The sequence below is a fragment of the Lampris incognitus genome, chromosome 13, assembly GCF_029633865.1.
Source record: "Lampris incognitus isolate fLamInc1 chromosome 13, fLamInc1.hap2, whole genome shotgun sequence".
Classification (NCBI taxonomy): domain Eukaryota; kingdom Metazoa; phylum Chordata; class Actinopteri; order Lampriformes; family Lampridae; genus Lampris; species Lampris incognitus.
In genome coordinates this window covers 25,465,756-25,478,709 of record NC_079223.1, presented here as the reverse complement: position 1 = coordinate 25,478,709, position 12,954 = coordinate 25,465,756, and the positions used below count along the sequence as shown (strand labels likewise).

Sequence of the window (12,954 nt, the reverse complement as noted above, 5' to 3'; positions counted from 1 at the left end):
AAAATATTTTCTATTAGTGGCCAATGAACTGTGGTGTTGGAAAATATTAGAAGCAATATGATCTGGGGTGAAAACCAGAAATTCAGTTTTACTGTGATTTCATTGAAGAGAATTTTGGGATATCCAGTTACTAATATCAGCCCAGACACTTGTGCAGAGTAGTTAAATTTGAGAGGTCACCAGACCTATGGATAAGTAGAGTTGTGTATCATCAGCATAGCAATGATAAAACACACAACCAAATTAACAGATCAAGTTTCCCAAGGGGAGCAATATATAATGAAAATAAAATGGGTCCAAGAATTGATCCTTGAGGCACCCCACAAGTCAAGGAACACATGTGGATACCTTGTCATCTGCGGATACAACCAACTTCCAGTTGGATAAAAGAGGAAAACCAGTTTAGTGCAACACCAGATGTCCCAACGGATTTTTCTAGCCAATCAAATAAAATGCTGTGATCAATAGTGTCAAAGGTTGGAGATAAATCAAGAAGAACTAAAATGATAATTTCTCCATGGTTAAGCTGCATGAGAATATCATTCATGACTCTAAGCAGAGCTGTCTTGGTGCTGTGTTTCTGACAAAAGCCTCATTGGTATTTATCAAATATGTAATTTTCTTCAACCAGTTCCAGAAGTTGCTTGCAGATCAATTTTTCTAAAATCTTACATACAAAAGGTAGCTTAGAAATAGGGCTATAGTTTGTTGGTATGCTAGGATCTACGTGAGGTTTCTTTAGAAGAGGTTGAACTGCTGCCACTTTAAAGGATTCAGGAACATAGTCTGATGAGAAGGACTGCTTCATAAATGCAAGCAGAGATGGTCCAATAATGCTAATGGCTTCTTTAAGTAATCTGGGAGGCACAATGTGAAGGGGGCACATGGAAGAGCGAGTGTGGGAAACACTATCAATCAAATCCCTGAGGGAGATGAGAGAAAATTGATCTAGTAGGACAGGACAGATTTTAGATGGCTCAGTATGGGACCTGGGGGTGCTGGGGGACATGATAGCTGCTCTTGTTCCACTGATTTTGTCCACAAAGAAGGGTAATAATTTTTCACAATCCTGCACCAAAGGTGAGGACATGCTTGAAGCTGGGTTATTTAAGAGGCAGTCAATAGTTTAAAGAAAAGAGTCCTAGATTTGTGTTTGTGGTGATGAGATTATTGAAATCAGCAATTTGTGACACCTTAATTTTTTGATTGAGCAAGATCATCAAGTCTTTCATCTGAGTATAGCTGACAAGCAGTCGTGTGGTTTTCCACCTTCACTCTGCTTGTCTACATTCTCTTTTTATAGAGTGGATGTCATCATTTATCCAGGGAGATTAATCGGTTTTAGAAACTGATTTGGTTTTGAGAGGGGCAGCAGCTTCTAGAGCAGATGAACATATATCATTAAAATTGTTAATGATAATCCACCTTGAGCCAACACAGAAAAAGTAGAAGAAAATGTGACTATAGACTGACTGTTAATGAGGCAACATTTTAAAGTGTGCTACTGGGTTAAAATGGTTGGATGTAAAGAAGTATCAAACATAATAAATTTATGATCAGAGATAAAATCATCCAATTTTAGAGAGCTAAGTGTCATGCCCAAGGTAAAAACTAGGTCAAAGGTATGGTCACGGATATGGGTGGGACCCTTTCCATACTGTAAACATTTCAAAGACTCAGTTACACCAATAAAATCACTTGCTGGGGGATTTGTTGCTTCATTTACATGAAAATTAAAATCACCAATCATAATCACTGTATCATACTTGATAACCGCAGCAACAATAAAATCAGAGAACTCAGATAAAAGTTACTGTTTGGTTTTGGTGGATGGTAAATGACAATGCAACATAAATTATTAGTGCAGCTGATAAGAAACATGAGAGCATCAAAGCTTGTAATTTTTTTAACAGTAAGAAGAGAGCAATTAAATAGATTTTTGAAAACCACAACTAGGCCACCCCCACGGCTGCTAAGCCTAGGGAAGTTAAAATAGCTAAAATATGCGGGGCAAGCTCAAAAAGTAGCCAGGTTTCAGTTAAGAAAAAGAAATCTAATTTCTCAGACAAAATGAAGTTGTTTAAGACAAATGTCTTATTAAAAAGGGACCTAACATTTAACAAACCAAATTTGCCAGAGGGGACTTTAACGTCAGGATTGTTCAGGAGCAGAGTTATGAATGTGGGCCTAACCCGATTAAAATAGGTTTTGCATACTGCATTATCACGTTTGTGTGGTCTATTGATATAGCTGTGATGATAGAGAGGCTCTCTGGATTGTCACAAGAATTATTTGGGCTGGAGGGAGAGCTGGTGGTACAAACAGGAGGTGAATAGGTAGGTCACTGGGGATGAAGAAGAGCAATCAGTGACCGGTGTGTAGTCCAGAGTTGTTGTGGAGTGAATAGCAGTCAGTCAGTGACGTAAGGCTGTAGTAACTGCATGGAAAATGTTTGCTGAAAGTGCTCTAGTGCCATGGAAGCTGGGATGGATACCACCTCTGCTGAAAAAGGAAGCTTGTTCCCAGAAAAGATTAAAATTGTCGATAAAAAACAGATTGTGTGACGGACAAAATGACTGCAGCCATGTGTTACTATTCTTTCACCTGCATGCACAAATGCACACTCCATCACACTTTGACACACAGAAACGCGCTGCATAATTTTTGTGTGCAGACCAGCTCACTATTGACCATAATGATTTCCTGTTCAGTGACGTTGACCCATCAACCCCTGAGGCAGAGGTTTCTTCTTCAGGGGTTAATCTTAGGTCGGCTATGGGCTGGAGTGTCTGTGTAGTGTATAACCAGAGCAGAACTGACATTTCACCATTCTGGCCTCAACCCAACTGGCTGAGAAACGTGAGCAAAAGTCTTAATACCTCGCATTCCAGTTCTAACAGGCCCACCTACAAAAAGTGGGTTACAATGATGTGCAAACAGATGGTTAATCTCAGTGCAGGATCAGGATGGACTCTCACGGGTGTGGATTTTAATGACATGCTCAGCCTTCCCTTGCTGTGTGTGTGCGTGCAGGGATGGAAACTTGTCACCTTTTGGCGAAAATTGCCATTTTGAATCCAAAATTGATCATTTGTGTGATTCGTGTAGATTCAATGAGCTTTTGAAATGGGGGGCAGGGAGGGGTCTGTGAGGACAGAGTTGAGGGGAATGAAATGAAAATGCACCTGAGAAGAGTGAAGACTGAAGAAGGCCATCTCTGGGAGGTCAGTTTTTGACTGCCCGCATGCCTTAAGGTAAGAATCTCTTACAGTAGCGTTATGATAACCTTAATTGGCTTATATGTTGATATGTCAAGCTTGGCACTGTTAATTAGCTTGATAAGATTGAGATGTTTTGATTTAGCAAATGCTAGCCATCACAATTTGGATGTAACTTTAGGTGTTAACGTTATATCCATGGAGTCTAACATTAGCTAGCATACTTTTTATTCCAAATTCCACTTGTATAACATTACTGACGTTAGGGCTCTGGGACTAGTCATTTAAAATGACTAATGTTATCTTTTTGTCGATGATTACAACATAAGTTGAGCTCCTCAGCCAAAGTGCCAACTTAATGTTATCGTTAGCCCCTATTGGTTCCATTTTCTTTATGCTAAGATAATGTTAGGAAGGCTAATACTGTCATAATCATGACATAATTAGACAATTTGCTTTTGGATTTTTTGAACATGACACTAATTCATGAGACAATGGTGTAGACATTTAGCTACCTAGTTACTACCTAGTTACTTATGATGTAGTTACACGGAACGCTTGTTACAGTAGCCTAATAATGTCGCTTGAGCAATGGCGGCTTCAGCCAAATCTCGGGGGGGGGGGGGGGCAAATGTGGTGATGGCTAAGGTGACCCATTCAATGGGTAAATTAACCCAAGTCGGCTAGCTAACTTGACATTGTCACATTCATTGTAGAATTTGTTTTTCTGGTCACCTCATGTAGCAATACCACCACTAGATGGCAACATAAGACAAGGATTGTTCCTTAGGCTATAATACTGTACAGTGTACAGTATTTGTGGACAGCTACATCCAGGAGTTCGTTGTAAATATCTTGAATAAAATTATTTTGGCTCTACGATAACTGAACAACCCACTGTGGTCATCATCAGTTTGCCCTCATGAATACATTTAAATGTGAAGAAAGAGAGACTGTTTTACCATTAATCAAATCAAATTGGGCAAGGTCTTCACTCTCACAATAATCTGATTCAGTCTTCATCAAATAGCCTTGCTTTCATCAGATAGCCTTCAAACACTCCACAGAACTTAACACAATTGCTAAGACAGGCTAGAATGTGGCGGTTCTTGCTCACCTCATTGTTGTGACGATGCACAGCTATCGTGTAGCTCTTGTCCAACTGTGTGGCAATGTTGACCCTCCCGAATGCCAAAAGATATAGAAATCTACATTTTTGGAGAAATTCACAAAAGCTGAAATTCTAAATAATTTACACTTGATGTTGCCTATTCATAGATCGGAGCCTGTGTGTCCCAGAGGAAGTTATGGCTATTCAGAAAGTTAATGTTTTGGCATCAAACTGATTAGACCTCCCCCCTCAGTAACTGAATTTAATTACAATAGGTAACCAGCAAAATGTTAAATTTCTCATGTTTATAACAAACCAAATTTCATGTAAGTCGGTTGAGAATTAAGTGCTGTACAGTCGATTTTGTAGTGTAATATGCATCTCTCAATCCACATTGAATTTGTTTACTAGTGGATCTTGAATGCTTCAATATGGCAGATGTGTAGACGCATAGCGGCGACATAAAGCAGTGGCCAATGATGTATGGCTGGCTGCCCCAATTATGTATGATGAAAACGCGTTAGTGCAAGCCCTGCAGTGTCTGCAGTTTGACAAAAATTGCCTTACCATGAAAGTCTATCAGAGCGATTTTCAACCAGACTCCAAGTAACACAACTTTATGCTGATTGGGCGATGATATTTAGATGCAGGACAAACTGTCTAGAACAGCCACAGCTAGTGTAACATTGTGGTAGAATGTGATGGAAAAATTCTCTCGATTTTTTTTTTTCCTTTTGGTAGTGCATCGCCCGATTGCTCTAAGGAACAAACTGCCACTGTGCATGAGAAGGGGGCAAATCCCAAGCTCACTGAAAATGACAGAAGCTGTATTGAAATGATCTTAACTGTTTTTCTTTTAGTTGTAGTGGTTGTGAAATCAATTTATAGACATCATATCTAAGCCCTGTCTTTTAATTGACCAAACAGCACACCGCAGGCTCTGCCGAAACATCCAGTCTGCAGTAACCACCGACAAGGCCCAATGGCAGAGGAATCTTCTGCAAGAGGAAAGAAGGCGCCTTGAGTGTGGCTCGTTCAGGCAATGCTCAGGAGAGCAAGAGGGCTACAGCAGAGGAGGAAAAAAGGGCCAGGCTCACGCACGCTGCTAAGAAAGCGACCACTTGAGACTGTAGTACAGGCCAAAAAGAAGAAATAAGGACAATCTCTTTCTCTCTCTCTCTCTCTCTCTCTCTCTCTCTCTCTCTCTCTCTCTCTCTCTCTCTCTCTCTCTCTCTCTCTCTCTCTCTCTCTCTCTCTCTCTCTCCCCTCTCCACCAAAATATAACATACGCTGTGTTTTCCATTTGATTTGTCAGTTGTTTTACATAGTGTTTATTCTGTTGTTTAATGAACTTTATTGTATAGTGGATGCACTTTGATACAATTTTGGACCCAGCTCTGCACTCTCTTGACTGTTTATTATTATTTTTTAAGTGCCCTGAACTGATGTCCCCCTTACATTACTTTTGTAACAATACGATTACATTAATTCTAGGGTGAGTTTTCCCCTATATTTTCCTTCATGCTAAAATTGACTGTAAATTCACATTTTGAAGCTGATATTTTAAAAAATAATTTTTTCCTGGGACATCTTTGTCACCTTTTTCACCCCTGATGAATTTGCATCCCTGGTATGAGCACAAAGCCAAACATATACATTTGCATCGTGCATGATGTATATCCACAACCTGACTGAATAAATACATTATGACTTGTAAAGACCATCTACCAACTCCTGTAACTCCCACAAGTTAACCAAAGGTTAAAACTTGTTCTAGAAAATACACGCACAAAGTCTTGAACATTTGAATATTTCTGGACACAAACATTTTAATATTTCCGGACATGCTTTCTCTCCTCTTGCCTTCACCATATCTATTAGGTTTTACTGGTGTTAGGAGGGAAGTACACAGAGCCAGAGTTATGTGCTCACTCACCTCCTGGGAAGGAAATTATTATTCCTATTCAGTGGGTTGGGTCACTAGCTAGCAGTGCTCGTCAACCACCCACTTTTTTTTTTGGAACCCCCCCCCCCCACACACACACACACACACTTTTTTCTCCCCAATTGTACCCATCCAATAATCCCACTCTTCTGAGCTGTCCCGGTCGCTGCTCCATCCCCTCTGCCGATCTGGGGAGGGCTGAAGACATGCCTCCTCCGATACATGTGGAGTGGCCGGCCGCTTCTTTTAACCTGACAGTGAGGAGTTTCACCAGGGGGACGTAGCACGTGGGAGGATCACACTTTCCCCCCAAGTTCCTCCTCTCCCATGAACAGGCACCCTGACTAACCAGAGGAGGCGCTAGTGCAGCAACCAGGACACATACCCAGCTGCCATCATGGCCAATTGTGTCTGTAGGGACGCCCGACCAAGCCGGAGGTAACACAGGGATTCAAACTGCCAATACTCATGTTGGTAGGCAACGGAATAGACCGCCATGCCTCCTGGATGCCCCTAGTTGTGGAATTCTTATAGCAAGGGAGTTTGCCATCAATCCTCTGTGTGGATATCACGTGAACATCAAAACATTATGTACAAGTGTCTGCACATCTGTAATTGTGTATCTGTACACAAGGTTGTTACATGAATTAATTTCAATTTAAAGTATGTAAAAAATGACTTACTAGATTCTGTTATATGTGTATAATTGACTTTATGCCAAATGTACCAATTTATTTAAGTCTAAAGCTCAGTTGATCTCTCTGTTGTAAGGAAAACATGTCCTTTTGCCCTGTCATGTCATAGTGGTGTTTGATTTTTCTTTAAAAAAATGGGTTAATATGGAGAATATAGGTCAAAGTAGAAATTAGCTAACTTGTCAATGATTGAAATACTTAAATATTCAGAAAACAAAAAAATCATATTTTTTACTGTCAGCAAGTTGTAACTAGGGAAATATTTGACGGAGTTTATCCAAACATATCATTATATACATAACTGGCCTTGACTCCAGTCTCGCTGAAGCTGGTGTCAGTAAACAGTCATGTCTTCTCCTATCAGCCTCAACCTCTAGTTTGTGTTTTGCACTCTGCTCACTCAGAGGTTCAGTTAACTAAACAAAGACCCGGGAACAGCCAGTGGATCCTTAATATAGACACTGACCTACATAATGTGTACACATACAGACAAGCATGGGTACAAATACAGATACGCAGATGTGGGGGAATAGGCGGGTACACACACATGTGGGTGAGCACATAGACAGTCTCAGACAGAGAGAATTTAAGAGTGTCCTACATCTCCGGGTCCCTTTGTGTGAGTGTTAAAGAACAATGCGGATTCATTGACACTAGTAGTGATCCATCCAGACAGAAGAGTTTGGTATGGGCTGTGGAACAGAGGCACTCTCAGCGGATATGATACTGCTGTGATTAACTTGAATGGTGTTCTGTTTTTACAGTTGCAGCTGTTGCGCCGCCATATATTTTCGCCAATCACAGAGATGCATGCATTTTGTTCAGATGAAGACATGGCGCTATATCAATGCATGACGATAATCAATCACCCTACAATATGGTACCCTTTCTAACACACTTACTGAAGGCCACCAATCTCTAGTTTCTGTCCCACCCCCGTCGCACTGCCTCTGCCAAAATCTGACCGCATTCTTAATGTGGGCTTGGCCGATATTTGGATGCTGGTAGCAGTTGGATGGTCACTACTCAGGGCAAAAGCTCTTCAAATGGTTGTCGGTGCTAGGTGGTGTGTGGGGTGGGGTGGGGGGGTGCTCCTGCTATTGCTCTGACCTTTCATACATGTACCGTGTGTTAGTACTGACCATGCCTCTCTGGTGTTGCTTCCTTTTCAGAGACTGTGGAGGCTCCTGTAAGCGCAAGTCAGGTAAGAGAACTGGCTTCTGGTTAACTTGATCACTCACTTCATGGTCCGTCCATCAATATGTCTTCAATGTATGTATTGCTAATAATGACGACATAGTTTCAATGGCTAACCAACATCAGTAAAGGCCAAATGCATAAATGCCATGCCTTTGTGCAAAAACTATGTGAACCTTAGGAGCATTTCCGTGCAGTGAATATCCTTTCTATGGACTTGAGCAAGGCAGCAGTGTAAAATGCTTTGTTGTATAGTTCACGATAACAAATCAGTCCCATACTTAAAGCTCACACCCTGACTTAACATGACTCTATTGTTATGAAGGGGTTAAGCAAACAGCCTTCGCTGGGAGGGACCACCTGTTTTTACAGCCATGCCCTGTAAAGGCTTTGTTAGGGTTGGGTTTTGGAGCTGTGTGTGTGTGTGTGTGTGTGTGTGTGTGTGTGTGTGTGTGTGTGTGTGTGTGTGTGTGTGTGTGTGTGTGTGTGTGTGTGTGTGTGTGCGTGTATGTGCGTGTATGTGTATGTGTGCATGTGCATGTGTGTGTGTGCATGAGAGCAAGAAAATATAGAGAGAGTGACTCAGCTGAGCATGGGGATAAAGGCATAGGTGGGAGAGAAAAAAACTTTAAAAAGGGTTAGTGAGCAGCTGTGCATGAGCCATATGATTGTATGTGTCAGTGTCTGTGTATTAGTGTTTGAGTGTGTGTGCATGCAATTGGTTGCTGCAGTCTTAGAATACCCACATGTCTCGCAATCAGATGCCAGTTTCGTTGGCCGTCTCCCCTGCCATCTGCCACAGTAATGCATGACGTAGTTGGGCTATAGCAATCTCACTCACTGACCTGCATTGTGGTCGGTTCAGTTTGCTGCCGGGGACCCGTTTCTGATGAAAAGCTACGATGGAGCTGCAGCCAAATGAAATAAGACTCCAACCTAATTTCATTATATGCTCCATGGTATTGAAGCTTTACATAACAGTGAATTCCAGCTTCATAGCGGAATGGAAAGATTGTCTTAATTCAGCTGTGTGTGTGTGTGTGTGTGTGTGTGTGTGTGTGTGTGTGTGTGTGTGCGCGCGCGCACGCACGCCTAGTTGCCTACATTCAGTCTGTGTAAGATATTAGATTGGGTTTTTAGCTAGAGTCAGATTGGCTGCCTGGAAGTTCACTCATGCAGTGTCTGTCGTTATCACGCACAGTTTCAAATGACACTCAGCTGATTTACTGTCAATGGTAAGATGCCAGATATAGGTTTGGATAGCTATTTAAGCCATCAGTTATAATCTGTGTGTTTATTATCACCAAAATATTGGGCCATTTTTTTTTTACATTTGATTTTATAGTGATTAAGTTTATTAATGGGAACAATTCAATACTTTTATGTCTGGTGCTTGCGTTTGGTTAAACGTCTTCACTAGAACTGCACACACACTCTCTAAACTTCCTCCATGGCCCCCTTGCCTGGTCATAGGAGTTAACTGCAGCTGAAAAAATTATATTTCTCTTTTAAAACAGGACAGCAGAGAAAGTGCACTGCGATTGTGTGGTGAATTTGTGCTGTAGCTGCAGCTTATGGTCACCATAATTACACATTGCTGGTCTTCCGTAAGAGTTTGCTAAGTCCTGGTACTAACAGGAGAATGTTGCCCCTGGCCACAAAACTGCAGGCGGTCAGAGATTGGGCCAGGAACAGTTTTTACCTGGAAAAAAAAATGTAAAAAATTACAGTCTGTCTAAACCACTTAGGTTTACACACTCCAACTTAGATGATCAGTTATGTTTATTGACTATTTCATCATCGTCGTCGTCATCGTCATCATCTTGATTCTCTTCCTGCTCTCTCTCTTTCTCTCTCTCTCATTTTCTGCCACTTCTCATTTATGGATGGCTTTTTTAATAGGCTAAAGATTCTGTCTGAATGAAACGGCTGAAAAGAACCAACCTGCCTTTAACAGTCAATTGCAGTGTTTATTTAGGGTTTCCATTCTTCATGTGGTTCCAGTAAGACTCTGGCCTGCATCTCAGTTATTGTTCACCAACTGGGACCTCTGTGCAATCAAATCAGAAGCCCTATGGGGCTCTCCACTGGAAGCAGTCCATATCGTTGAGTCAACATCATATCTGAGCCCTCTATCTGGTAAAGGTTCAAAGGAGGACATAGTCTCTGACAGAGATGACAGAGGGGTGTATGTCATTACAGACTGTATTTCACTGGTGCTGATAGTGAACCATCACTGAGAGGATTTGAGTCACTGCAATTATTTTTCATTAACGCACCAAACACAACCCTCACTGGACTGAACCACATCTCCATCCACGGCAAGACAATAGAACAGGTTAACAAACTACAAACGTCTGGACTCACTTTAGACTGTAAACTCAGCTTTGATCAACACATCACTGATATCTATAAATGATCCCAGCAGAGACTCCACGCCATCCGCAAGCTCGGAGCACTTTCTGTTGCTCCCCCCACCTCCTGTTGTTACTTTACAAAAAGCATAATCCAACCCATCCGGCTGTACTGTTCCCCCTATTTTATTTTTTTATTTTTTCCGTTTTTCTCTGCAATTGTCAATTGTACCAGTCCAATTACCCCACTCTTCCGAGCCATCCCGGTCGCTGCTCCACCCCCTCTGCCGATACGGGGAGGGCTGCAGACTACCACATGCCTCCTCCAATACATGTGGAGTCGCCAGCCGCTTCTTTTCACCTGACTGTGAGGAGTTTCGCCAGGGGGAAGCAACACGTGGGAGACTCGCACTATTCCCCCCAGTTCCCCCTCCCCTCTGAACAGGTGCCCCGATCAACCAGAAGAAGCGCTAGTGCAGTGACCAGCACACATACCCACATCCGGCTTCCCACCTGCAGACACATCCAATTGTGTCTGTAGGGAAGCCTGACCAAGCCGGAGGTAACACGGGGATTTGAACCAGCAATCCCCGTGTTGGGTTCCCCCTGTTTCTATACCAAGCTGACCATCTCCAAGAAAAACACACTCACCAGGATCACACATGCTGCCACCAAGATCATCCAATCCTCTACACCCAACCTCTCAGACATGAATGACCGAGCCATCACATGCCTTGCACTCACAATAGTGAATAACACCGGTCACCCCCTAAATCCATATTTCACACTACTGCCATCAGGCTGCAGATACAGCACTCTGAAATGGAGAACAACTCGATTTGGCAGAAGTTTTGTCCCTTCTGCCTTAGCAGCACTAAACAAACAGCCTTGCTGACGTAGCATAGAGCCAGATTTATCTGTGTGTGTTTGTGTGTGTGTGTGTGTGTGTGTGTGTGTGTGTGTGTGTGTGTGTGTGTGTGTGTGTGTGTGAATGTTACCTGTTTATGGATGCTATGTGTTTATGTGTCTGTATGTATATCTGTATGTTGTGGTGTGGTTATCTGTATGCTTCTGTGTATGCACTGGCTATGAAAACAAATTTCCTGCGGAACAATAAAGACTATCTGTCCATCTATCCTGTTTGGATGTCAGGCCTGATTGCTGATAAAGGGCTAGTTAGCATCAACATCTTTAAATGACCAAAACCTTCATAGACCCAAGCAGTCATAATTAGGAAGCTGAGCAGCACTGCTATACTGTTAAAAATGATGATATATATTAAAAAAAAAAAAAGTGGGGAAAAGTGTTTTGGGCAGAAAGAGAAATAACTTAAATATTCTATATTTATTGCTATTCATGTGGTGTTGGGATCTGCTGAGATGTATAGCATGTTTTAGCATATTTATTTTGCTTTTAATTGTGTTTAGAGCATTAGGGGCTAACAGCTGCAGTGAGCGCAGTAGTGATAGCAGGGAGGAGATGGAGAGACTCAGAAAGAGTGAGTTTTAGAGAGAAAGAGAGGGCGCTCAGGGGTGCAGTGCATGTGAAAAGCAGATGGAGAGGAGGTTTACGTGGCAAGTGGAAACCATTTCGCTGTTACGCACAGACCGAGGGAGTGTGTTTATGTGTGCAGCTTGCTGTCTTTATTTGTGCTGCAGGGCTGTGGAGGCCTATAGAGAGCAGAAGCGCGTGTTTGTGTGTGTTTGGGGGGGCATGCATGTGTATGTACCGTATGTGTATTTCTAGCTCTGTGCATATTTGGTGGGAAGAAAAGGGTTAATCTTCACGTGGGTTAGCGGGTGGGTGGGTCATCAGGTCCAGACATGTCCATGAGCACTCACGTGTGTGTGTGTGTGTGTGTGTGTGTGTGTGTGTGTGTGTGTGTGTGTGTGTGTTTGTTTGTATGTGCAGATGCGTAAGGGTTTTAGCGTGGCCAAGGAAATCATTATGACGAATGAGTGTTCTCAATCACTTTAACAACCTTTCCCTGTTTGAAGGGGTTGGACTCTTCTCTCTTCATAAACGGCCATTGCATACTGAGCCCTTTGACAGACCCCATCTCCGAGACTTCAAGCGTGTATTCATGCACAGTGATTAGCGTCTTAACGCCTGAAAGGAAATGTTATATTAACCCAGTCTCTCTGCCGTCATATAATTGCCATAATTTAGCAGATTAAGTCGGGTCAGAATAAAATGTTCCTTTCTTGCTTTTCCCAGTCGAATATCTTGGAGGCCGTAGACATGCATTGATACAGATGCAAGATCATTGTAAAAAAAAAAAAGTTTCTACTTTTCTGCTGCAAATCTTTCACCGAACTAGAGGCAGAGAGTCTGTCTGAGCCCTGTGCTGATAGTGTCAAAGTGACTCGAGGAAGTAATATCATCAATCCTCCAACAAAGAGCACATCCAATGCAAACCACATTGTATCTGGCA

The 12,954-nt window shown here is 42.2% G+C and overlaps 1 protein-coding gene across 2 annotated transcripts in view; it reads left to right on the top strand.

Moving 5' to 3' along the window:
* Positions 1–12,954, top strand: part of sh3pxd2ab (SH3 and PX domains 2Ab) — a 78,798-nt gene that overhangs the window by 38,598 nt on the left and 27,246 nt on the right. For both annotated transcript variants that reach the window (XM_056291864.1, XM_056291863.1), the window contains exon 6: positions 8,142–8,173. In XM_056291864.1, coding sequence (XP_056147839.1) covers positions 8,142–8,173 — 32 coding nt within the window. The remainder of the gene's footprint in view (positions 1–8,141; positions 8,174–12,954) is intronic.